The 27,538-nt window shown below is 40.0% G+C and overlaps 3 protein-coding genes across 3 annotated transcripts; all 3 read left to right on the plus strand.

Moving 5' to 3' along the window:
- The first annotated feature begins 968 nt into the window (after positions 1-968).
- Positions 969-1,937, plus strand: LOC131488669 (olfactory receptor 52D1-like). The gene has a single exon (XM_058690528.1). It carries the CDS (start codon positions 981-983, stop codon positions 1,935-1,937), a length of 957 nt encoding a protein of 318 aa, XP_058546511.1. The 5' UTR covers positions 969-980.
- An 11,643-nt stretch (positions 1,938-13,580) lies between these two features.
- LOC131488670 (olfactory receptor 52D1-like) lies at positions 13,581-14,583 on the plus strand. The gene has a single exon (XM_058690530.1). It carries the CDS (start codon positions 13,622-13,624, stop codon positions 14,576-14,578), a length of 957 nt encoding a protein of 318 aa, XP_058546513.1. The 5' UTR covers positions 13,581-13,621; the 3' UTR covers positions 14,579-14,583.
- An 11,714-nt stretch (positions 14,584-26,297) lies between these two features.
- On the plus strand, positions 26,298-27,317 carry LOC131488671 (olfactory receptor 52D1-like). The gene has a single exon (XM_058690531.1). It carries the CDS (start codon positions 26,361-26,363, stop codon positions 27,315-27,317), a length of 957 nt encoding a protein of 318 aa, XP_058546514.1. The 5' UTR covers positions 26,298-26,360.
- The last annotated feature ends 221 nt before the right edge of the window (positions 27,318-27,538 follow it).

The following is a 27,538-nucleotide window of genomic DNA, read 5'->3' on the forward strand; positions in this document are numbered from 1 at the left end:
GACTCCAGCTTTCCACTTGACCGCCCACACTTTTCTCCAGTACTGGCTGGACTTCCATCAGTGGAAGTCCCCAGGCAAATAAGAAGGGCTTTCATTGTATCTGTCTTTTCGAAATCCAGAAATTAGTAAAATGATTACAGCATTAAATATTAATATTAGAGCGTCTGGCAAGAAAAATAAAGGAATTCAAATATTGGCCAAATAAATGGACAGCCGAGTGATGTGAAAATATCCAACTTTGAATCATGAGATGTGAGGCATAATTTCAGTCCTGATAGTAATTTGCTTTGTGATCTGGATTGCATCAGTTTACTTCTCTGAATGTGGACTTTCCCTTGGTAAAACAGGTATGATAAGTATGATAACTCTTTATCATTCCAGTATGTGGCTACAGGAAAAAGAGCTTGCACAAAGGGGGAGGACATTATTTTTGGTGTCCAACGTTTTAATCTCATATACTTAACACCTTCTCACCCACAAAAATGTGAGATAGGTAAGGCAGGTGGTCTCATTTCCAACAGATAAATGAAAAAAATGAATCTTAAATTATTGTGGGACTATCCAATGCTGAACATGAACATGCAGAAGACCTGGGACTAGGATTCCAGACTCATTGTTTTTCATAACTGGAGACTGCTTAGAGGAGGGAAAAGATTTTTTTTCTCAAGGTTGTGCATCATTATTTGACAAATTAGGACTAAAGTTAAGGAATCCAGGTGCCTTACAAAGCGTTCTTAGGTATGATTGGGGCTTGGAATGTGGATATCAAAACATGATTTTGAGTAAAGAAAATAGCAGATGGAAGAAATGGATTGTATGAGACATATTATTTTAAGATTTGGAAAAAATTAAAAACAATATATGTTTTTCTCAACATAAACAAAATTGTGTCACAGAAAGGTTACCATTTTAGGTGATGAACCAAATATATGAAGGCATTCCATCACCCCTTGGATACAGCCCTTTGTTTGCCAAGCAGAATGTCAGTTTCCAACATCAGTGATGACAGTCTCCCAGGCACACTCACCCTTACTGGGATCCCAGGACTGGAGTGGGCCCACGTCTGGATCGCCATCCCCTTCTGCACCATGTATCTGGTAGCGCTGACTGGGAATGCTGCCCTCATCCTTGTCATTGTGACAGACAGTGCTCTTCATGCACCCATGTACCTCTTCCTGTGCCTTCTCTCACTCACTGACCTGGCTCTCAGCTCCACTACTGTGCCCAAGACATTAGCCATTTTGTGGCTTTATGCTGGAGAGATTTCCTTTGGTGGATGCCTGGCCCAGATGTTTTGTGTCCATTCTATCTATGCTCTGGAGTCCTCAGTTCTTCTCGCCATGGCCTTTGATCGCTACATAGCTATATGCAACCCACTGAGATATACAACCATTCTCAACCATACTGTCATAGGCAAAATTGGCCTTGCCAGCATATTCCGTAGCATAGTTTTTGTCTCCCCATTCATCTTCTTGTTGAGGCGACTGCCTTACTGTGGTCACCATATCATGGCCCACACATACTGTGAGCACATGGGCATCGCTCGCCTGGCCTGTGCCAACATCACTGTCAATATTGTGTATGGGCTGACTGTGGCCCTGCTGGCCATGGGTCTGGATGCCATCCTCATTGCCATTTCCTACGGCTTTATCCTCCATGCTGTCTTCCGCCTTCCATCTCAAGATGCCAGGCACAAGGCTCTGAGTACCTGTGGCTCCCACCTGGGGGTCATCCTGGTCTTCTACATTCCTGCCTTCTTCTCCTTCCTCACCCACCGTTTTGGCCAGCACCGAGTCCCCAAGAATGTGCACATTTTTCTGGCCAACCTGTACGTGCTGGTGCCTCCTGTGCTCAACCCGATCATTTATGGGGCTAGGACCAAGGAGATTCGGAGCCGACTTCTGAGACTGCTTCACTTGGGAAAGGTCTCAGTATAACTTCTGAGCAGCGTTGGAAATGTTAAAGAAAAGCAAACGAGCAAGGATAGTTGTCTAGAACTTTAACATGGATGGAAGCCTGTGATGTGAGAGGCAGAGTGACATAGCAGGAAGCACTGAAAGAGAAATGGTCAGATAAATTGGATACATTGAATATGACGTTGAATGTGCTCCTTGAGCAATTCTGATTTGCCCAGAATGAGGTTAAATTTTTCCTCATTAGGGACTAATGTCATCTCAGTAGGGACTATAATTTACCAAGAAGAAAGGCATTCCTGTCTGGAATTCACACTGCATCTCATGGCAGAAATATTCTACTGGGAAGTGACGTGAAAAACAAACAAAAACCTGAACACTTGGAGTGCTTTGGATATGAACTCCAAAATGCTGGGCAGTGACCAAGAGCATGAGAACTAGCATGGGGGTGCTTGTGTTTGAATCCCGGCTCCTCTGCCTTTTATCTCTACTTTGTTCAACAGTAAAAGGGGATAATGATAACATTTAACACTTGAGGTTGTGGTGAGGATTGACATATTATTGAGTGTATGTAGAAATCTGAGAATAGGGTCTGAAATATAAAATACCCAATAAATAAATATGAGATGTAAATGTTATGTAACTTCTCTAGACATTATTTCCATTTTACAACTTATATAAGATTTATTTTATATTATCTGAGCTGACATAATTATTATAACTGCTAATAAAGGTTAGACAGTGCTTGGGATATGATTAGTGCTCAGTAAAACCACATTTTCTCCCATTATTCCCCCCCCCTTCTGATTGTAAGATTTACTTCTATTTAGCCATAATTTCATCCCTTGTTATAGAAACCTGACCAGTCCCAGTACCCTTATGCACAGTCCATTGTTGACTTCAGTTGCTGTGTCTTTTTAAGTTCATCATAGTTGGAATTTGTTGAGTTTTTTGCATGTAAAAATCAATGGTTTTCATTAAAAATATATATATTATAAATTATTTTCCTGTCACTGCCACCCAAGCATCTGTTGTATTCATTGGCAGTAGCAATCGATTCTAATTGAAACAGTGAGTTCCAAGTGGCATTTTTAATTGCCCCTATTTCTTTTAAAAAATAATTACTATCTCTTTAGCTGATATGATCACTATCATCGTTTCCTTTAGTTCTTTGGGCATTTTTAAAATAGTTGATTTAAAGTCATGGTTTATTAAGTTCAGTGTTTTGGCCTTCTCAGAGACAGTTTCTATTGGTATATTTTTTTTCCTGTGTATGGGCCATACTTTTTTTATTCTTTTTGTTTGTTTCTTTTGATGCCCCATAATCTGCTGAAAAGTGGACATTTTAAAGTGTATTTATATATTTTGAGAGAGAGTAAGAGAGAAGGAGAGAGAGAATTGAGTGAAAGAGTGGCACAAAGAAAGGGAGAGAGAGAATCCCAAGCAGGCTCTGCACTGTCAGCAGGAATCCTATGTCAGGCTTGATCTCACAAACCATGGGATCATGATGTGAGCCCAAAACCAAGAGCCAGATAATTAACCAACTGAGTTACATAGGCACCCCTGGAAAACTGGACTTTAAAACAATTTTTTTAACGTTTATTTATTATTGAGAGACAGACACAGAGCATGAGCAGGGGAGAGGTACAGAGAGCGGGGAGACACAGAATCTGAAGTAAGCTCCAGGCTCTGAACTGTCAACACAGAGCCCGATGTGGGGCTCGAACTCATCAACTGTGTGATCATGACCTGAGCCGAAGTTGGTCGCTTAAACAACTCAAAAATCTTTTCTGGTCATGTCTACAGCCCTGGGAATGTGCAGAGCCCTAACTTGCACATGGCCTTGTATATCTAAGGGATATGTCAAAAATATTCAAAGTTCCTATAAATATCTCATTCTTCAGCTTTTCCTTTCTGGCTTTTTACTTAATTTATTACTCTCCCCAATTGTGATCCACTATCACAGGCAGCTGCAAAGTTAACTGATTGCCTGTAATTGGTTTTAACAAATGCCCACAGGGAAAAAGATATTTCTATTAGGAGAGCTATAGATCAGATCAAATAGAGACAGACTTGCAAGAGTGGTCTTTACAGGAAGTATCAAATAGGTCAAATTACAAGTTTCTAAAGGACATTTTGAAAGAAGTCCAGCCCCAGTCTGCTATCTACTGATGCCACCAGGCTACTGGTTTTCACTCTGCACACGGGTTGACAATCTTTAAGACTTCTATAGAGCTGGAGAGTGAGGAAATGGGATTAGAACAAATCAAAATGACACAAAGCCACAAATCTTACAAAAATTCAACCATTTTTCCTAAATACAATCTCCCTGCATAGATGCAAGCCTTGGTTTAATGTCTAGAATTCCAAACAGGTTTGATTTAGACCATCATTTTTCTCATTTTCTCATTGTTTCAATGGAAGAGGAAAATTTCCGAGGTTGTTACTTGGCCATTTTCACAGATGTCACTGCAGTACTCCATATTATTTCTTTGCTGGAAGACATGAGAGCCAAGAAATCCATTAGGGAAAAAGGGAGGAAGTGTGTTATATATGAGAAAATGGTTTTTAGATCAGACTTGTTATGAATACCAGGCCAGTCACTTTTCAGGTAGATGATATCTAACCCATGATTGAAACTTTAGTTTCCTCATCCTTAACATGACGTATCTTACAAACCTCCTTGTTGTGCAGTTGTGAGTATCATATGGATTATTTACTTAGGTTGCAAGATGGCAGGAGAGCAACAGATGTTATTTCCCTCACCAGCATCTACCCTCCTTTTGGGACAATCATAGGACAGACACGGTAGAAACCAGAGAAGTTGTCTCCTGTCAGTTGTGGATGTTCTCAGGCAGGAATGCTGGGCTGAGAAGAGAACTTCTGACTTCACAGAGGAAGGACTTCCTGTCACTTTTCTCCTAAGAGCACTGTCATTCTCAGCCCTGGGTTAAAATCCTCCACCTCTCTTTGACTATTATTACTCTCATCCCCGTGTCCATTTAGTTTTCACATTTCATAGCCTTTCTACAAACATTCCTGCCCATTCATTTATACCATATCTGCCTGAGTAGAGACTTTCACCATCTGAATTACCAAAGCAATCTCTTAATTTTTCCCTGTACCAGCTCCACCAGAATGCATCAATGATTCCCTTGGCCTACATAGTGCTCACTCTAAAATCCAAACACTCCTGGTGAGGTTCTTTAAAATATACACATTATCTTTTGTTTAAAACTTGGGAAATGATGCCGGCATGTATCATCCTTTGGGAATTGGTCTTAACTCATCTCTCTACTTCTATCCATTGATTTTAGCTAAAATAATTAAACTTTTTCCCTTTCGTGGGCAGTAAAAAGAGAAGTGTGTATATTAAAGCCTGGCGCAAGTCAGGGTACCAGGAGCTGCTCAAGGGCATGCTTATTTTCCATCAGATTCCTTCATATCTTCTCTCCTACTTCTCATTCACTCTCATGGGTAATACTTTAGTAATATCGTGCCATAAAACTGTGCTTCCACTGCCACCACTGACCTCACCATCACTACATGTGCTGGATTCTCACTTGAGAGGGTGATACAGTTGACTGTTCCTTATTTCTTGATTCTTTCTCCTTTCCTGGATTAGGTAGAGCCACATTTCCCTGGTCCTAGGCTGATTTCCATGTTCACCTTTCTTCAGTTTCCTTTACAAATGATTCTTCGATTTTTTTTCCCTAAATACTAACATTCTGCACAGCTTTTTTTCCTAAGCCTGCTCTAGTTTTAACTCTGTATTTTTGCTGAGTGATCTTAGAAATATCAGATTTCAAATCTATATCTTTAGTTATGATTTATAATATTTCCAACTAATAGTTTGGCATCTATAGTTAGTTGGTTGGTGCATAGAATTGGAAAGGCAACATGTGCCAAATATGAATGCAAACCTGTTCTTGATAGTTTCCTTTTCTCAATAAATGACATGATTTTTTTGTTCTGAACTGCATTACCTAGGCTTTTCTGAAGAGTCAGAATCAATCAGATAGATTAGATATATAGATATAGATATTCTATATGGATATAGATATAGATATAGATATAGATATAGATATAAGGATGGATTTATATTAAGGAATTGGCTCATGTTCATGTAATTATGGAGGTTGAAAAGCCCCATTATTTGTCATGTGCAAATGCAAACCCAGAGAACCTGGTGATGTAATGCTGTCTAAATCTGAAGGCCTGCAAACAAGAGCAGCTGATAGTAGAGATTCTAGTCCACATGTGACGGCCTGAGAATCAGGAGCACCAAGGACCCAAGAAGATGATGTCCTAACTGAAGCAAACAGACAAGAAGCCCTTGAGGTTTGTTTTTTTTTTCCTCCAACTTTTTGGTCACTTCAGGCCTTCAGTGGATTGGGTGATGCTCAAAGCTGTTGACAATGGCAACTTGCTTTTTTGAGTCCACAATTCAAACACTGATTTCATCCAGAAACACTCTTACAAACACACCTGTTTAACTAAGTATCCAAAACTGTTTAACCAACTATCCAGGCACCATGGGAACCAGTCAGTTGACACATAAAATTAACTACCACACAGACTAAAGGAAAAACCCAGGTGTCATTCTGCACATATTTTTCTCATTAATTTCCCATATCCATGCGAGTAGTCACCAAATTCTAAATATTCTACACCCTCAGTATAAGTCAAACAGCAATTCCCAAGGTGCAGTGAATGTTTGAGATGACACCTAGTGGGGGAAAATAGAGGAAATTAACCAGAGCAAGCAGAATGATTGCTAGACAAAGCTAAGGTTTGAGGCCAGGGATATTCATTGTGTTAATTTGTGGATATTTATGATTTTTGACCATGGTATTCACTATGTACTGATTGTATGCCACCAAAACAAAAACAAAAACAAAAGCTGTCATACGTTGAGGTCTCACCCCCAATGTAACTGTGTTGGAAGTTAGCATTTAGAGGGGTAATTAAAGTTAAATGAGATTATGAAGTTCAGGCTCTAGGATGATAGGATTAGTGTCCTTCTAAGAAAGGCACCAGAGAACCGCCCCCCTCCCACCACCTTTCTGCTTATGCTCAGAGAAAAGGTGAAGTGAAGGCAGAGTGCTGTCTGCAAGCCAAGAAGATTCTTCACCAGAAATTGAACCCTACCAGACCTTTCTCTTGGACTTTCTAGACTCCAGAACAGTGAGAAAATAAGTTGCCATGTTTCAACCATCCAGGCTATGGCACTCTGTCACGGCAGCCCCAGAAGATTACTACAGTGTTCCCCAGTATGAAAAATAGAATCAGAGGGGCTGCATGGTGAGATTTATCCACGTTAGGAGCCAGAGAGCTACTCTGAAGGAAGGACAAATCCTCCCCTGCCAGACAAACAATCTCTGGTGGAAAGAGATTAGTTTTTGTCATTCTTGTGTTAGGATTATGATTATATAGTTATAAAAATTCTGTGATCTCAAGGGTGCAGGGAGATCAGTCGAATAAGCGTCCGACTTCAGCTCAGGTCATGATCTCAAGGTTCATGAGTTCTAGCCTTGCATCAGGCTCTGTGTTGACAGTGTGGAGCCTGCTTGGGATTGATTCTCTTTCCCTCTCTCAGCCCCACCTTCACTCTCTCACTCTCTCTCAAAAATAAATAATCTTTAAAGAATTTCAGTGATCTTAGAAGTCATTTATACTTTAAGCCTAATTTTCTCATCTAGTCCACTGTCTCATCTAGGCAATAAGCAAAGGAACACTTAATTCTCCATTTAGAGCAAGTCTCCTCTATGAGTCATTATATCACTGTACGACTTGCTGAAGGCTTGCTTTCGCTTCTTATACATATTTAAAAGCAACAATGGCTTTGGAGCAGAATATTTTGGCAGTGTTTGTATGTTCTGAATATAAATATATTATTAAGGAAATGTGACAGTGGGAGTGGTTTTGTCTCTTTCTTCCCCGATCCAAATTTAAATGTGTCAAAGTTCTTAATGGAGAGTTAGATGATAGAAAATGAAAGAAAGATTCAAATACCAAAGATCTCTTTCTTCACATGTTTCACTTCAGAACATTTTTTGCAATTGTGACTGAATGGCTATCATTAGATTATATTGTTAACTAGAAAGAAAAATATAATCCCATATAGGTGAATTGTGACATTTAGAACTTGTATATATAACTGACATGTTTTTATGGCCTACAATATTTTTGAAAAATCATTGAAGACTTTAAACATGAAAAAGTCATGTCACATGTATGTATGTGTTTGGTTTGAGAAGACGTGAATTAGAAAAGTTATGTTTCGTTCAAATAAACACCATTTTTATGAGTTTTATGAAATATTTTGAGTTATATACAATCCAAAAATGATGTAATCTATTGAAATGTTTCCTGTTTTCTCAGTGATATACATTTCTCTTACATTTAATAATAATTAAAAACTTATTGTAAGATATAGCAAAACAAGTGGATTTATTTTTATTTTCATATATGATTTATATGTACTCAAGCTCCCAGTGTCATACAGGTTATAACATATGCATACACACATACGAATCACAGGGTTTTTGTGTTAATTGCTAAGCCATTGTCTTTCAGCTTCAAACCTTATGTGCTCTGCTTGGAGATGCCTAGGCTGGGACCACACTTTCCCTCCACCTGCTGGCTGGCTGTTAGAATCTGCCCGAAAAAGGCAGTAGAGGCCGATTAGAGAGCTCGGGCAGGCCTAGGGGATTTGTTTATCCTATGCACACTCTGTTCCTGTTAGTGTCACTCTAGCATCCGCTGTTTTCCTTGGCTGTACCAGTTGATTCTCATAGAAACAGTAGGTTCCAAGTGACATTTTAAAATTGCCCCTTACTTTGAACCAACCTCATCATGTCCCTCATGTATAACAGCGCTGCCCGGCTGGAATCCCTCCTCAGAATCCTATTACCAGTGCACCCTCTTTTGCCAGAACCTCCTCTTTTAGGACCATTGCTGATTACAGCTGTTACTCTCAATTATAGCTTGATTGCCATAACACAGAAACAAACTCCTTCCATCACAGCTAAGTAACTTACATAACCACGAGTTCCAAGATTTTACTTTTAAAAATAAAATTAATAGGCGCCTAAGTGGCTCAGTCAGTTAAGCATCCAACTTCCCCAGGTCATGATCTCGTGGTTCATGAGCCTGAGCCCCAGGTCGGGCTCTGTGCTGACAGCTCAGAGCCTGGAACCTGCTTCTGATTCTGTGTCTCTTTCTTTCTCGGCCCCTCCCCTACTCTCTCTCTCTCTCTCTCTCTCAAAAATATAAATAAAACATTTTAAAAAATCAAAATCAAAATCAAATTAAGAATAAGCATGAACCCCACTTCATTGAATCAATATTGACTTGTGAATACATGAGGTCGTTTGGAAGAAAGTAAAAGCTCCATCCACCTCATTAAGGAATAATATTTCCAAAACAAAGTAGCCCTGGGGCGCCTGGGTGGCGCAGTCGGTTAAGCGTCCGACTTCAGCCAGGTCACGATCTCACGGTCCGTGAGTTCGAGCCCCGCATCAGGCTCTGGGCTGATGGCTCGGAGCCTGGAGCCTGTTTCCGATTCTGTGTCTCCCTCTCTCTCTGCCCCTCCCCCGTTCATGCTCTGTCTCTCTCTGTCCCAAAAATAAATAAAAAACGTTGGAAAAAAAAAAAATTAAAAAAAAAAAAAAAAACAAAAAACAAAGTAGCCCTATGATTATTATTCAGAAATTTTAAAAATTATCATATTGCTTTTATTAATGTATTTTATAATCATTGTTATAACAAAACATTTTAACATTTGGAGACTAGTGTACAGGACATAAAGCAATTGCTTATTCTTTGACAAGAATAGAAGAGTTATCATAACGACATTCAAGCAAAAAAATACATGTGGGAAAATGGAGTTACTTCAAACAGAAAAAGCATAATGTCAAATTTCTGACAGCTAAGAAAAGCTTGCTCAAATACTTTTAAATGGATAGTGGTGAATTACAAATTTCAAGGGCATACAGTGTCCATAGGATGAATTAAATATTGTCTATGGGAATTTAATTTTTAAATGGCAAAGTTCACAATATACCAGAAATTGCATCCTTTTCTACTCTTCAAACTTTTAATGATAATTCTTATAGTCAAGTTAAAGTTATAAAAGGTAATATCATGTTTTGAATATTCTTTTAGGAAATCTCCATATGAAATGTTTGAAGACCTCTAGATTGAAATAATTCAGAGGAGATAGATCTGTTACAAGGGGAGAGAGTCGAGTATTTTTAGACATGGGAGAAAAATGAACTATCCTGGAAAGGGCTTTGACAGAGGGAATCTTTGGTGCAGAGACCAGAGAGATGGTTGGAGTTAGGGAGCTGAGAGGATCTACCTAGAGCACTGATGTCATTTCCTACCAGGCCTGGCTTCATGGCAAACGAGCAGGACAGTTACATGGTGCCCATGCTCAGAAGGGCCTTGTGCTTTTCTCAAAGCTCTGCTGTCATCATAATTAAATTCTTGGTAATTTGATCTTTGAACTTGTGTTTTGTAAATGAAGCCTACAACACAATCATGTATGCATGTTTCACCACCATTATTTGCTGCAGATAAGCATAGAATTATGGTGGATTCACATTGAAAGTGAGTTCCAGGAGGCACAGAAATAAAGAGAAGAGAAGAAAGCAAGGCGACGAGGAGAGAAAAGAGATACAGAGAGACAAGAGGGAGGATAAAACATCAAAGTATACCAGACATTTCATTTCTATTTCTTGACAAAGTCGTCAAGGAAGATTCTCCTTATTTCTTTCTCATTTTTTCACCACCCCCTTTCTTGTTCTCTTTTTCAAAGTGTGCTTCATGGATCAAGTCCCTGGAGGTCGCCACTTTGCTTTACACACCTGAGCATCACAGACAGCCAATAAATAAGTTCACTCTTCAAACCCATTGCCCAGGGGAGGCTGGGCCATAGAGCTGAGCCGAAGACATTCACTGAGCCCAGAAAACTCAGGTGAGAGAAAAGATCAGCTACTTCAACCCAGATTACACATTCAGCCCCCTCTGCTCCCTCATCCCACACCCACCCAAACCTGCACAGAAACACAACTTTCTCCTCCTTCAGTCACACTGTGGATTCAGATACACACCTCCGGCACAAGACCACCCTCTGTCCACCCAGCCTCACACTCAAGACATCTCCAACACAGCTCGAACCTCAGCATGCCCCACCTGCAAGTGTGTGTCTACCACACAGGTATGGTCTTGAAATCAGATTCCAACAACTGTGTTGTTGGAATGAAAGAATACAGACTGAGGTCTAGGTAAGACAAGGGAACACAAGGACACACTCTAGGACAATTTTGGGAAGACACCCCCATTGTGCACTAGAGTGACACTCTCTCAATATCCTTCTCCCATTACTTCCCAGGGGGAAAAAAGTCCAATTCTGATTTTACCATAGTTTTTTCCTCACCACATCTCAGAATGTCTAGAGTACTAGTATCGTATCATAACCACTTGAAATCTTCCTTAAGGGACAAGAATAGGCTGGCAAGAGAGGGGAGATAAGACGGTGGTGATTCCAGCTCTCTTCCCTCCACCATCCAAGCCTCTCTCCCTTAGTGTTAAGGCTCATGTCAAGGCTGAGAAAATCCATTGGTGTCATCAGTGAAAGAGTCTGTGCAAACAGGAGGGGCTCCCTAATTCTCCTCATCTCTTTGATATTCATTAATGCATCAAGTGACTGCAGCCTTATGAATTGTTATTAGACAAAGTGCCTTGTTTGAAAGAGATAGGAATTCAGATATTGGTCAGATTCATGAACACTTGGGTGAAGTAAAACTTGAAACTCTGAATCAGCACACATAAATCAGGCGCCTCATTTCAGTTGTGCTTCATTTGTGCTTCAGTTGTGCTAATGACTTAACACGCTTTGTGATGTGGATGACATCAGTTTACTTCTCTGGACTTTGTCTTCACATTGATTAGGGGTGCAAATGATGACTATATTTTTTCCAGAAGGTTTTTCAGAAATAAAGAAGTGCAAAGAATGGAGCGATTGTTTGGGGTGTCTAATTTTTTTAATCTCGTGAACATTATGTTTGCTCAACCAGAAACTTTGTGAAGATACTAAACCACGATGCCATTTCAAATTTATAGATGGAAAAAAAAAAGAGGGCCCAAATCAGTTATGGGATTGTTCCAGTGCCATAAAATGAGCAGATAGATAAGAGAGGATGACTATAGAGTCACTAATTTTTCCAAATTAAGACTGGCCAAAGAATTGGAAGATTTGTTCAAAATCACAAATCAATTTTATTAGAGAATCAGAACTAAAATTCAAATTTCTCAGAATCCTGTACAGATTTCTTTTTAGTAGACCATATATTTACTAGGGAGAACATTTGAAAATGCTGTCTAGACTTCTACAACAAAAACAAATTCCCCTGCGGTGCCTGGGTGGCTCAGTTGGTTAAGCGTCCAACTCTTGATTTTCTCTCAGGTCATGATCCTAGGGTAGTGGGATGGAGCCCTGTATCAGGCTCTGTGCTGAGCATGGAGACTGCTTAAGATTCTCTCCCTCTGCCCCTCTCCCCCGCTTGCTGTCTCTCTCTCGTTCTCTCTCTCAAATGAAAAAACAACAACAACAACAACGACAAACAAATTTCCTTTCCAAAATGTTTTCACTGTGAGCAACAATAAGACACTCAATTTCCTCCCGAGATCTGCCTGTCAGCACTTGGTATTCTGACCTAACCTCAGTATCCAGCCATCACACGGGGAGGCATGCAGGACCTCAGGCTGGCTTTGCCATAGTAGAGAGTGCTGTCTCTCAGCTAGAATGTCTCATGTATGTCTTGCTTTCTTCTACTATATCCTGATGAATTCTCAAATCATTGTAGATATGTAAGCATATTCAGTTAGCCTAATCTCTTTCTAGGCATTAACGGTGAGATAGAAACTATAGTTACGTGGTGTATATCATTGTAGACACATTATATATCAATGTAGACACATTGGACAGAAAATAAACTGGATGAACTATTATATCCTAAGTCCAAAAGCCAATGTTATGTCACATTGGCTTTCGTGAACATTGAGTCTTTAGTGAACACTGATCAAAATGTCTAGGTCCAGACATGGGCATAGTCAGTGTGGAGGTCACAATTGCATAAAGAATAGTCTCAGCCAACGGGATTTTGTAAAGTAGTAGAAGGATGAAAACGCAAACAAACAAAACAAAACAAAAAAAGTAAGGGCCAGAAGAAAGGGAGGGCTTCTAGGAGGCAGAAAATTTTTCACTGAAGCTTAGAAAAAGAGAAGGGGGAAAATAAAACCAAAGACTCCATGAGCATGGAAAAGGCATAAATGAAAGAGGCAAGGAGCAACTGTTGATGTGAGTTGACCAAAGTAATAAAGGATGGATAGGATGTGTAGGAGATATGTCATACTGTATCAGATTGGAAAGATGCTTAAATAGTTAGGTTGGTGGTTGGAATATAGACCTCAAAACATGATTGATGAGCACAGATATTAGCAAACAGAAAAACAAAACAAAACAAAACAGCATATATGTGATAGAGTCTTTCAATATTCTTGAATAAGTTAATAACAATAAATATTTTTCTCAACATAAAAAAGATTATTTCACAGAAAGTTCATCATTTTATGTGAATGATGTTACAGGGAAGGCATTCCATTACCCCTCGGATAAAGGCCTTTATTTACCAAGCAGAATGCCTGCTTCCAACATCAGTGATGACAGTCTCCCAGGCACACTCATCCTGACGGGCATCCCAGGGCTGGAGTGGGCCCACGTCTGGATCGCCATCCCCTTCTGCGCCATGTATCTTGTAGCGCTGGTTGGGAATGCTGCCCTCATCCTGGTCATTGTGACAGACAGTGCTCTTCATGCACCCATGTACCTCTTCCTGTGCCTTCTTTCGCTCACCGACCTGGCTCTCAGCTCCACTACTGTGCCCAAGATATTAGCCGTTTTGTGGCTTCATGCTGGAGAGATTTCCTTTGGTGGATGCCTGGCCCAGATGTTTTGTGTCCATTCTATCTATGCTCTGGAGTCCTCAGTTCTTCTCGCCATGGCCTTTGATCGCTACGTAGCTATATGCAACCCACTGAGATATACAACCATTCTCAACCATACTGTCATAGGCAAAATTGGCCTTGCCAGCATACTCCGTAGTATAGCCGTTGTCTCCCCATTCATCTTCCTGCTGAAGCGACTGCCTTACTGTGGTCACCATGTCATGGCCCACACATACTGTGAGCACATGGGCATCGCTCGCCTGGCCTGTGCCAACATCACTGTCAATATTGTCTATGGGCTGACTGTGGCCCTGCTGGCCTTGGGTCTGGATGCCATCCTCATTGCCATTTCCTACGGCTTTATCCTCCATGCTGTCTTCCGCCTTCCATCTCAAGATGCCAGGCACAAGGCTCTGAGTACCTGTGGCTCCCACCTGGGGGTCATCCTGGTCTTCTACATTCCTGCCTTCTTCTCCTTCCTCACCCACCGCTTTGGCCAGCACCGAGTCCCCAAGAATGTGCACATTTTTCTGGCCAACCTGTACGTGCTGGTGCCTCCTGTGCTCAACCCAATCATCTATGGGGCTAGGACCAAGGAGATTCGGAGCCGACTTCTGAGACTGCTTCACTTGAGGAGGGTCTCAGTATGACTTCTGAGTGGCTGTTGGAAATGATAAAGAACGGTAAATGATACTTGGTAAAAGATAAAGTAAATGATAAAGGTAAAGGATGATTGTTTAGAACTTTAACATGGATGGAAGCCTGTGATGTGAGAGGCAGAGTGACATTGTAGGAAGTATTGGAAGAGAAATGGTCACATAAATTCGATACATTGAATAAGATGTTGAATGTGCCCCTTGATCAATTCTGAATTGCCCAGAATGAGATTAAATTTTTCTGTCGTCTCAGTAGGGACTAAAATTTGCCAAGAAGCAATGTTTCCCCAGCAGAAGTTCATACTATAGCTCATGGTAGAATTATTCTACTGGGAGGTGAAGTGATAAACAAAAACCAGAACATTTGAAATGAATATGAATTGAACTCCAAACCTTTGAGCAATGATTAAGAGCACATGATCATAAGGACTATAATCAGAGGGGCTGGGTTTGACACTGAGTTATCCACTCACTAATTTTTGTGTTTTGAGCTATTGCGATATCCTTCTGTGCCTATTTAGGTCAACTATAAAGGGGATAATAATATCTAACTCCTGAGGTTGTTGTGAGGGTAAAATAAATTAGTGACTGAATGTATAAAGCTTAGAATACTGTCTGAAGCATAAAATGCTCAATAAAGAAATGTAACATGTAAAAGTTATGTAACTTCTCAAAACATTATTTTAGTTTTAACTCATCTAAGAATAATTTTGTATTATCTCATCTGACATTATTTTTGTTATGATGCTATATAACTGCTGTATAAATTTAGACGCTGCTTGGCATATAATTAGCGCTCACTGAAACCATGTTTTCTCCCCTTTACTATCCACTCCTCTGATTGTGAGGTCCATCTTCTTTTAGCCACAAATTTATCCCTTATTAAGGATATACAGGAGTCCCAGAATGTTCAGAGGATGTTATATAAGGATGTTCAGAGTCCCAGTGCCTTTCTGCATAACCCTTGTTCATTTTAGTAACTAAATATATCTTTTAAATTTATCATACTTGAAGTTTGTTGTGATTCTGTTAATTAAAACTGTTCACCAGATTGGGAGAGTTTAACTGTTATTTCTTCAAATATTCCTTCTTTTTCTTTCTCTCTGTCCATTCTGCTCCTTTCATACATTCATACATATATGTTAGCATTCTTGATGATGTCTCATAAGTCCCTGAACTTCTGCTGACTTCCCTTCCTGCTTTTTCTTTCAGTTACTCAGACTGAATAATCTCCATTGACCAATATTCATGTTAGGTCTTTCTTTCTTCTGTACTGTCAAATGTACTGTTGAGCCTTATGGTAAGTTTTTTTTTTTTTTAATTTCAATTATAGTACTTTGTAACTCCAGACTTCATGTATGATTTTTAAAAAATAGTTATTATCTCTTTACTGATATTATCACTATCACAAGTTCCTTTAGTTCATTGAGTATATTTAAAATAGCTGATTTAAAGCGTGGTTTATTAAGTCCAATATTTTGGCTTCCCTGGGGACAGTTTCTCTTGTCATTTTTTCCTGTGTATGAGCCATTTATTTCTTTTGATGACCCATAACCTGATGAAAGCTAGACATTTTAAATAATATCATGCACAACGCTGTGAATCACATTTTCCACTTTCCCTAGAATTTGTTTTTGTTGCTCTTTGTTGTTGTTATTGCGATTAGCATTTGCTTAGTGATTTTCTGAATTAATTCTGTAATATCAATTGTTTATTAGGTGTAGCGACTGATGTCTCTGCTGAGTTATTTCAGGGGTCAGCTAATAATTGGAAAGAGATTTCCTTACATACCTGGAAGCAGTAACTCTTTGTCTTTGCTCAGAAATCTGTACGCATGATGGAGCACAAATCCAACACTTAGCCATTCACTATGGGCCTCTATGCCCATAGTGAGACTTGCTTGTGCACAGTCTCAAGGTGAGCCAGGGATGAGGTCTGACAGCTTTCTCAGATGGTCCTGGGCATGTGCAGAGCCCTGACATGCACATGGCCTTCTATACTTCAGGGATATGTCAAAAATATTGAAAGCTCCTGTAAATATCTCATTCTTCAACTTTTCCTTTTTAGCTTTTTGGTTAATTTATTACTTTCCTGAAGTGTTACCCACTATCATAGGAAGCTGCAATGTTAACTGATTGCCTTTAATTATTTTTGACAATTATCCATATAAAAAAAGGATGTTTGTATTAAGAGAGATAAGGATCAGATCAAATAGAGACAGCCTTGCAAGAGTGGTCCTCACAGGAAGTATCAGACAGACCAAATAAGGACAATTTTCAGGAAAGGAGATTTTGAAAGAAGTCCAGCTCCAATCTGCTCCCTCTAGATGTCACCAGGTTATTGGTTTTCGCTGCGTACTCTGGTTGTTTTTTTTTTAAGGGAATGGGAATTAAAGTATATTAGAATGACACAAAGCCACTGATATTACCCAAAATTCAATCATTTTTCCTAAATATAATCTACCTGAATAGATGTAAACCTTGCTTTAATGTCTAGAATTCTGAACAAGTTGATTCAGACCATTTTTGCCCATTTTCTCATTGTTTCAATGTTAGAAGAAAATTTCCAAGTTCCTTACTTTGCCATTTTCATAGATGTCACCACCATTCTCCGTATTATTTCTTTACTGGGGAAGACATGCGAGCCAAAAATAAAAACATTAGGGAAAAGGGAGGAAGTGGTTTTTGGATCAGACCTGTTATGAATACTAGGTCAGCCATTTATCAAGTAGATGATGGTATCTAAACAACGATTGAAACCTTAGTTTCCTCATCCTTAGGAAAAGAAATATCTTGCAAACCTCCTCATTATGCAGTTGTGAGTATCTTATGGATTATTTACTTAGGTTTCAAGATGGCAGGAGTTAGATATTATTTTCCTTCACCATCATCTACTCCCTTTGTGGGACAATGATAGGACAGACAGGGTAGAGATTAAAGAACTTGTCTCCTGTCAGTTGTGGATGTTCTTAGGCAGAAATTCTGGACTGAGAAGGGAACTTCTGACTTCACAGATGGACAGGCAAATGTGCATATATCTTCCTGTCATTTTTCTCCTAGGGGCACTGCTATTCTCAGCCCTGGTTTCAAATCTTCCACTCCTCTTTGACTATTTACTCTCATCCCCATGTACATTTAGTTGTCAAGTTTCATAGCCTTTCTACAAACATTCCTACCCCTTCATTTATGCCATAGCTGCCCAAGTGTAGATTTTTGGCATCTGAATTACCAAAGCGATCTCCTAATTTTTCCCTACACATCTCTGCCAGAATGCATCAATTTCTTCCCTTGGCTGACAGAGTGATCCCTCTAAAATCCAAATATTCCTTGTGAATTCATCAAAGCATACACATTATCCTTCTTTCAAAATTGGGTAACGACCGAGGTGTGAATCATCCTTCAGGTCTCAGTCTTAACTCATCTCTCTACTTCTACCTACTGATTTTTGGCTAGAATACTTAATCTTCTTCCATTATTGGGCAGTAAAAGAAGTGTGTATATTATAGCCTAGTGCAAGTTGCTATACCATCTGTTGCTCAAGGCCATGCTTATTTGCCATAGGATTCCTTTATGTCTTCTTTCCTGGGATTCATTCACTCCCTCATGGACAATATTTTAGTAATATCGTACCATAAAACTGTGTGTCCACTCTCACTGCTGACCTCACCATTACTGTTTGTGCTGGATTTTCACTTGTGAGACTGACAGTTGATTGTTCCAGATTTCTTGATTGTGTTTCCTTTCTTGGATTACTAACTGCCACACGTCTTTGGTCCTCCTCCTTTTTCCATGTTTACCTTTCTTCAGTTTCCATTACAAATGTTTCTCCTATTTTGTCTCCTAAATACTAACATTCTCCATGCTCTTTCTCAGCCTGCTTCAATGTTGGATCTGTGTATTCTCGCCAGATGATCTTGGAAAACATCAGATTTCAAAGTTACATCTTTAGTTATAATTTATAATTACTTTTCAAGTAATAGTTTGGCATTTATAGTTGGACTCTTCATATAATTCAAAAGTCAACATGTGCCAAATATGAATGTAAACTTGTTTTTTCTAGTACTTTTCTCAATAAATGACATGATTTTTTTTGTATTTGTGTAGCTGATCAGTATTACTTCGGCTTCTCTGAAGAGGAAGAATCAATAGGATGATTAGATACATAGTAGATGGAGAGATAGATAAACAAATGGATTTATTATAAGGAATTGACTCTTGTTCACATAATTGTAGAGGCTGAAAAGTCCCATGATTTGTCATGTGCAAGATGGAAACTGGGGAGCTGGTGGAGTAATGCTATCTAAATCTGAAGGCCTGCAAACGAGAGCAGCTGAAGGTAGAGATTCTAGTCCACTTCTGAGGGCCCAAGAATCAGGAGTACCAAGAAGCAGAAAAGATGATGTTCCACCTGAAGCAAACAGAGGAAGCACCTAGGTTTTTCTTCCTCCCAATTTTTCTCTATTCAGGCCTTCATTGGTTGGGATTATGTTCCCTGATGTTGGGGATGACAAACTGCTTTATTGAGTCCACCAATTCAAATGCCAATTTCATCCAGAAACACTCTAAGAAGCACACATAGAAAACTGTTAAGCCATCGATCCAGTATCCATGGGAACCAGTCAAGAGAACACATAAAATTAACAATTACACTGTCTAATCCAGAGCAAGTGTCCTTTGCACGTATTTTTTTCATTCATTCCCCATATCCACTTCAGTAGTCACCAAACCCTAAATATTCTACATCCTGAGTATAAGTCAGACAATTCCAAAGGTGCAATGAATTTTTGAGATGACCCCTAGTGGGGAAATAGAGGAAATTAACCAGAGCAGGCAGAATGATTGCTGGATAAAGTTAAGGTTTGAGGCCAGAGATATTCCTCATTCATTGTGTTAATTTGTGGATGGTTATGAGTTTTATTCATAGTATTTTCTAGATGATTGTATGCCACCAAAAATAAAACAAAATAAAATAAAATAAAATAACCCTCATATGTTGAAGTTCTAACCCCCAATGTAAATGTGTTGGAAGACAGCATTTCAGGAGGTAATTAAAGTTAAATGAGGTCATAAAGTTTGGGCTCTAGGCTGATAGGATTAGTGTCTTTCTAAGAAAGGCACCAGAGAAGCTTCCTCTCTCTGCTCATGCTCAGAGGAAAGGTGAAGTGAAGGCAGAGGGCTGTCTGCAAGCCAGGAAGAGAGTCTTCACCAGAAATTGAAGCCTACCTGACCTTTCTCTTGGACTTTCTAGAGTCCAGAACAGTGAGAAAATGAATGACCATTGTTTGAACCATCCAGCCTATGGCACTCTGTCACAGCAGCCCCAACAGATTACTACAGCGTTCCCCATTACGAGAAATAGAAGCAGAGGGGCTGCATGGTGAGATTTATCCAGGTTAGGAGCCAGAGAGCTACTCTGAAGGAAGGACAAATCCTCCCCTGCCAGACAAACAATCTCTGGTGGGAAGTTTTTATCATTCTTGCTCTGTTAGGATTATGATTGCATAGTGGAAAAAATTCTGTGTTCTTAAAATCATTTATACTTCAAGCCTACTTTTCTCATCCAGTCCTCTGTCTCTTCTAGGCATCATGCAAGGGAACAATTTCAATTCTGGATATAGAGGCAAGTCCTCTTCAGGAGTCATTAAATCACCATGCACTTGACTACGGCTTGCTGTGTCCGGTTATGCATATTTATTTTAGAGCCACGTATGATTTTGGATCAGAGTATTTTGGCAGTGTTTGTATATTCTGAATATAAATATACTATTAAAAAATCAGCAGGGCAGTGGGAATCGTGTTGTGTCTTTCCTCCCCGATCTAAAGCTAAATAAGTCATAGTTCTTAGTGGGGAGTTACATGAAAGAAAATTAAAGAAAGATTCAAAAAGTAAGGATTGCTTTTTCACATGTTTAACTTCAGGTCGTTTTTGCAATCGTAATTAAATATCTATTATTAGATTATTTTGCTAATTAAAATAGAATAATAATTCCAAATGGGTGACTTATTACATTTAGTACTTGTAAATAAACTGACATTTTTAATGAACTATTATATTTTTCAAAATTCACTACATGACTTTTAAACATGAAAAAATTAAGTCATGTGTATATGGGATTGGTTGTAGTGAAGATGTGCATTAGAAAAGTTATGCATTGGGGCGCCTGGGTGGCGCAGTCGGTTAAGCGTCCGACTTCAGCCAGGTCATGATCTCGCGGTCCGTGAGTTCGAGCCCCGCGTCAGGCTCTGGGCTGATGGCTCAGAGCCTGGAGCCTGTTTCTGATTCTGTATCTCCCTCTCTCTCTGCCCCTCCCCCGTTCATGCTCTGTCTCTCTCTGTCCCAAAAATAAATAGAAAACGTTGAAAAAAATTTAAAAAAATAAAATAAAATAAAAAAATAAAAAAATAAGAAAAGTTATGCATTATTCAATTAAACACTATTTTTATAAATATTATAAAATATTTTTGAGTTATACTCAATCCTAAAATTATTTCATCTTATGAAATGTTTCCTGTTTTCTTAGGGATACGTGTTTCTTACATTTAATAATAAATACTTATTGTAAGATATAGCAAAACAAGTGGATTTTGATTTTTATATGTGATTTATATATATTCAGTCCCCCAGTTTATATAGTTTATAACACATGCATGCACAAATATGAGTCACAGGGTTTTTTGTGTTAATTGCTAAGCCATTGTCTCTCAGCTTCAAACCCTTCTGTGCTCTGCTTGGGGATGCCTAGGCTGGGACCACTTTCCCTCCACCTGCTGGCTGGCTGTTAGGCTCTGCCAGTAGAGGGCAGTAGAGGCCGATTAGAGAGCTGGGGCAGGGCTAGGGGATTTGTCTATCCTATGCACATCTGTTCCTGTCAGTGTCACCCAAGCATCTGCTGTTTTCATTGGATATAGCAATTGATTCTAATAGAAACAGTAGGCTCCAAGTGGCAATTTTAAATTGCCCCTTACTTTGAACCAACCTCATCATGTCCCTCATGTAAACCAGCGCTGCCTGGCTGGAATCCTTCTTCAGAGTACCCACTATGAAGTCACTCTCCTTTGCCAGAACCTCCTCTCTTAGGGCCATTGCTGATTACAGCAGTTACTCTCAATTATGGCTTAATTGCCACAACACAGAAACAAAACTCCCTCCACTCCCAACTACGTTACTTACATAACCAAGGGTTCTCCCAGCTTACTTTTATAAAAGTAAAATTGAGAATAGCTAAGCATGAACCCCACTTCATTGAATCAATATTGACTTGTGAATACATGAGGTAATTTGGAAAAAAGCAAAACTCCATCCACCTCATTAAGGAATCTAATGTCCAAAACAAATTAGTCCTATGATTATAATTTACAAAACATAAAGATTATTATATTGTTTTTATTAATATATTATTATAATGATTGTTATAACAAAACATTTTAACATTTGGAGCCTATTGTTACAGTAAATAAAATAACTCCTCGTACTATTACAATTATATGAGTTATCATAATGAGATATTCAAGCAAAAATACACATGTGGGAAAATGGACCAACTTCAAAGAGAGCAATAATTTCGAATTTCTGACAGTTAAGAAAAACTTGTTCATATACTTTTAAATGGGTAATGTTGAGTTGTAAACTTCTAGGGCATAACGTTTCCATAGGATAAATTAAAAAGTGTCCTAAGGGGCTTTTATTTTTAAATGCCAATATTTACATTATAATAGAAATTACATCTTTTTCTACACTTTAAACATCTAATGATAAATCTTAGAGTCAACTTAAAGTATGAAGGGAATTGGGGTGCCTAGGTGGCTCAGTCGGTTGGGCGTCCGACTTCACCTCAGGTCATGATCTCACAGCTCCTGAGTTCAAGCCTTGTATTGGGCTCTGTGCTGACAGCTCAGAGCCTGGAGCCTGCTTCAGATTCTGTGTCTCCCTCTCTCTCTGCCCCTGCCCAGCTCATGCTTTCTCTCTCTCTCTCTTCTCTCAAAAATAAATAAACGTTAAAAAAAATGTTTAAATGTAAAAAAAATAGAGTATGAAGGCAATGCAGTGTTTTGAAAATTCTTTTAGGAATTTCCCATATGAAAAGATTGAAGACCATTACAATGAAATCATTTGAGAGGAGAAAACTTGTTACAAGGGAAGAGAGTAGATTACTCTTACATTATGGGAGAAAATACAGTTAATCCTGGAAAGGGCTTTGACAGAGGGAATCCTTGGCGCGGCGACCAGAGAGATGGCTGAGTTAAGCGATCTGAGGGGATCTACCTAGAACACTGATATCATTTCCTGCCAGGCCCAGCTTCAAGGCTAATGAGTGGGGCAGAGGACAGTTGCACAGTGCCCAGGCTCAGAAGGGTCTTGTGCTCTCCTTAAAGCTCTGCTGTCTTCATAATAAAATTCTTGGTAATTCGATCTTTGAACTTGCGTTTTGTAAGTGAACCTATGGTACAGTGATGCATGCATGTACCTGCCACCCTTATTTGCTGCCCATGAGCATGGAGTTTTGGTCTATTCACAGTGAGAGGGAGTTCAAGAAGACACACAGAAATAAAGAGAAGAAATCAAGGAGACAAGGAAAGAAAAGAGAAACAGAGAGATGAGAGGAAAGGATAAAACATAAAGTATACCGGATGTTTCATTTCCACTTTCCTGGCAAAGTCATCAAGGAAGATTCTCCTTCCTTATTTCTTCCCCATTTTATCACCCCCCCTTCTTGTTCTCTTTCTCAAAGCGTGTTTCATGGACCAAGTCCCTGGAGGTCGCCACTTTGCTTTACACTCCTGAGCATCACAGACAGAGTCAATAAATAAGCTCACTTATCAAGCCCGTTGACCAGAGGAGGCTGGGCCATAGAGCTGAGCCGAAGACATTCACTGAGCCCAGAAAACTCAGGTGAGAGAAAGATCAGCTACTTCAACCCAGATTACACATTCAGCCCCCTCTGCTCCCTCATCCCACACCCACCCAAACTTGCGTAGAAACACACCTTTTACCTCTTTCAGTCACACTGTGTATTCAGATTCATACCTCCTGCACAAGCTGTCACTCGACCACCCTCTGTCCCCAGAGCCTCACTCTCAGGACACCTCTCACACAGCTCCAACCTCAGCATGCCCCGCCTGCAAGTGTGTGTCTACCACAGAGGTTCGGTCTTGAAATCAGATTCCAACAACTGTGTTCAATGAAAGAACACAGAGTTAAATAACTGAGGTCTAGGTCAGAGAGAGGACTTAAGGACAAGACCCTGGGACAATTTGGGGAGAATGCCCCTATTGTGGACCAGAGTGGCACTACCTCAATATCCTTATCCATTGCTTCCCAAGGGGAGAATAAATCCAACTCTTCCGTAACCACAGTTTTTCTGGTCTTCACAACCCAGAATATCACAGAGTACCACTATCTCACAATAACCACTTAGAAACTTCCTTCAGGGGCAAGAATAGCCTGGGAAGAGAGCGTGTAGCCGCGCACTGAAAATAAAGTTCTCAGACACTTAGACTGAGCGGACGTGCAGGGCTGCCTCTGCCAGAGAAACAGAGCCAGAGAAACAGAGAAACAGCAGCGGCAGCAAAAGCAGCAAACTGCACATAGTCTTTATTTTATGTTCGCCAGGTATAAACATCAAACAATGTTACAGTCTGGGAGGAAAACACAAAGAGCCTCCAGACATAGACCAAACACACATCTGGTGTTTACCTGAAAGCATGCAGGGAAGGTGTGCAGTTTCAAGGACTGCTAGGCAATTACAGTGGGTCTGTCCCCTGACTGGCTCCTGGGGTGGGGGATCTTGGGCCTCTGTTCTCATGGTGCCGTGGCATTCTATAGCCTTGAGACCAGAACATCGCTGATGTTTCAGCAATTACCCCATTCACTTTCCCAGGGCTTGCAATACACTCTCTACAAATAACCCCACAGAGGGGAAGAGAAAGACAGCTCTCTGCCCTCCACCATTTAAGCCTCTCTCCTCTAGTGACAAGGCTCATGTCAAGGCTGAGCCCAGGGCCAGTTGAGGTCATCAGTGAAAAAGTCTGTGCAAACAGGAGAGGCTCCCTAATTCTCTTTACCTCTTTCTTATTCAGGTAACAAATAAAGTGATTACAGCCTTATGAATTGATATTAGACAAAGTGCCTTGTTTGAAAAACATAGGATTTCAGATATTGGTCACATTTATGCACATTCAGGTAAAGTAAAACTTGAAACTCTGAATCAGGATGCGTAAATCAGGACCCCTCATTTCAGTTGTGCAATTAACATGCTTTGTGATGTGGATGACATCAGTTTACTTCTCTGGACTTTGTCTTCCCACTGATTAGGGGTGCAAATGATGCTTATACTCTGTTTTATCCAGAGGGCTGTTAGGAAATAAAGAAGTTGAAAAAAAAGGAGGGGTGATTATTTGGGGTGTCAAAATTATAAATCTCATGAATATTACTTTTTGCTGAACCATAAATTTTGTTAAGGTAATAAATCACATGATGCCATTTCAAATTTAGAGATGGAAAAAAAAAGAAGTCCCAAAAAGATTGTCGTATTTTTCCAATGCCACATAATGAGCAGACTTCAGAGGAAAGAATGACTAGAGTCATTGGTTTTTTTAAATTAAAACTGCCCAAAGAAATGGAAGATTTGTTCAAAATTGCACATCAGTTTTGTTAGAGAATCCAGTCTAAAATTCAAGTTTCTCAATATCCTACTTAGGTTTCCTTTCAGTAGGTGATGTGCTTTTAAAATTAGTTAGGCTTCTACAACAAAACCAGATTCCTTCTCAGAATATCTTCTCTGTGAACAACCCCAGGACATTCCATTTTCTCCCTTAATCTGCCTTTTCAGCACTTGGTGTTCCGATCTAGCCTCAGTATCCAGCCATCTCACTGGGAGGCATGCAGGTTGGCTTTGCCACAGTAGGGAGTGCCTTCTCTCAGCTACAATGTTTGATGTCACTTGCTTTCTTCTATCATACCCTGACAAATACTCAAACCACCAGAGACACTCAATCATGAGAATTGTAAACATATTTAGGTGGCCTAGCCTCTTTATAATCATTCGAGGTGAGATATAAAATGAATTTGTGTACTGTATATATATGAAGATACATTACAAATACAGAAAATATAGATTGTATTATTATATTATGAATTTTCAAAGTCAATGGTATCTTACTAAAGTTATCAAAATTGAGTCTTTAGTGAACATTGATCAAAATTTCTAGATCCAGACACAGGCATGATCAGTGTAAAGTACACAATCTCATAAAAGCATGATCTCAGCCAACAGGATTTTGTAAACTATTTGAAGGATCAAAAATTAAAAGACCATTAAGGAACAGAAGAAAGTTATGGCATCTGGAATCCAGAAAAACTTTCACTGAAGCATAGAAAAAAGAGAAGGGGAAAATAAAGACAGAAGACTCCATAGGCATGGAAAAGGCATGAACGAGAGAGTCAAGGAACAACCATCAATGTGAGTCAACTAAAAGTTAAAAAATGCTGGACAGGATGTGTAGGAGGTAAGTCGTGAAGGATCAGCTTGGAAATATGCTTAAATACTTTGGAATAAGGAACTCAAAACATGATTGACAAGTACAAGAATTAACAGAAAGAAAAATCAGCAGCCTGTATGTGGTAGAATCTTTCAAGATATTTGAACAAGTTAATAATAGTAAATATTTTTCTTACCTAAAAAGATTATTTCACAGAAAGTTCATCATTTTATGTGAATGATGTTACAGGGAAGGCATTCCATGACCCCTTGGATAAAGGCCTTTATTTACCAAGCAGAATGCCTGCTTCCAACATCAGTGATGACAGTCTCCCAGGCACACTCATCCTGACGGGCATCCCAGGGCTGGAGTGGGCCCACGTCTGGATCGCCATCCCCTTCTGCGCCATGTATCTTGTAGCGCTGGTTGGGAATGCTGCCCTCATCCTGGTCATTGTGACAGACAGTGCTCTTCATGCACCCATGTACCTCTTCCTGTGCCTTCTTTCGCTCACTGATCTGGCTCTCAGCTCTGTCACTGTGCCCAAGATGCTGGCCATTTTGTGGCTTCATGCTGGAGAGATTTCCTTTGGTGGATGCCTGGCCCAGATGTTTTGTGTCCATTCTATCTATACCCTGGAGTCTTTAGTTCTTCTAGCCATGGCCTTTGATCGCTATGTGGCAATCTGCAACCCACTGAGATACACAACCATTCTCAACCATACTGTCATAGGCAAAATTGGCCTTGCTGGGCTATGCCGTAGTGTGGCCATTGTGTCCCCATTCATCTTCTTGTTGAGGCGACTGCCTTACTGTGGTCACCATATCATGGCCCACACATACTGTGAGCACATGGGCATCGCTCGCCTGGCCTGTGCCAACATCACTGTCAATATTGTGTATGGGCTGACTGTGGCCCTGCTGGCCATGGGTCTGGATGCCATCCTCATTGCCATTTCCTACGGCTTTATCCTCCATGCTGTCTTCCGCCTTCCATCTCAAGATGCCAGGCACAAGGCTCTGAGTACCTGTGGCTCCCACCTGGGGGTCATCCTGGTCTTCTACATTCCTGCCTTCTTCTCCTTCCTCACCCACCGCTTTGGCCAGCACCGAGTCCCCAAGAATGTGCACATTTTTCTGGCCAACCTGTACGTGCTGGTGCCTCCTGTGCTCAACCCGATCATCTATGGGGCTAGGACCAAGGAGATTCGGAGCCGACTTCTGAGGCTGCTACATATGAGGAAGGTCTCATTGTGAGTTCTGACCAGTGGTTGGAGATGACAAGACTGCTAAATAGACCTGATAATTGTCTGGATGCATGTGTATGGGTGGACGCCTTTGATGTGAGAAGGATAATCACTTGTAAGGAAGCACTGGAAAAAAGGGAATGGCCAGATAATTTGGACATGTTAAGGATTACACTGAATATCCCCCTTTAGCAATTCTGAATTGCCCAGAATGAGATTATATTTTTTTCT

The sequence above is a fragment of the Neofelis nebulosa genome, chromosome 10, assembly GCF_028018385.1.
Source record: "Neofelis nebulosa isolate mNeoNeb1 chromosome 10, mNeoNeb1.pri, whole genome shotgun sequence".
Lineage (NCBI taxonomy): Eukaryota > Metazoa > Chordata > Mammalia > Carnivora > Felidae > Neofelis > Neofelis nebulosa.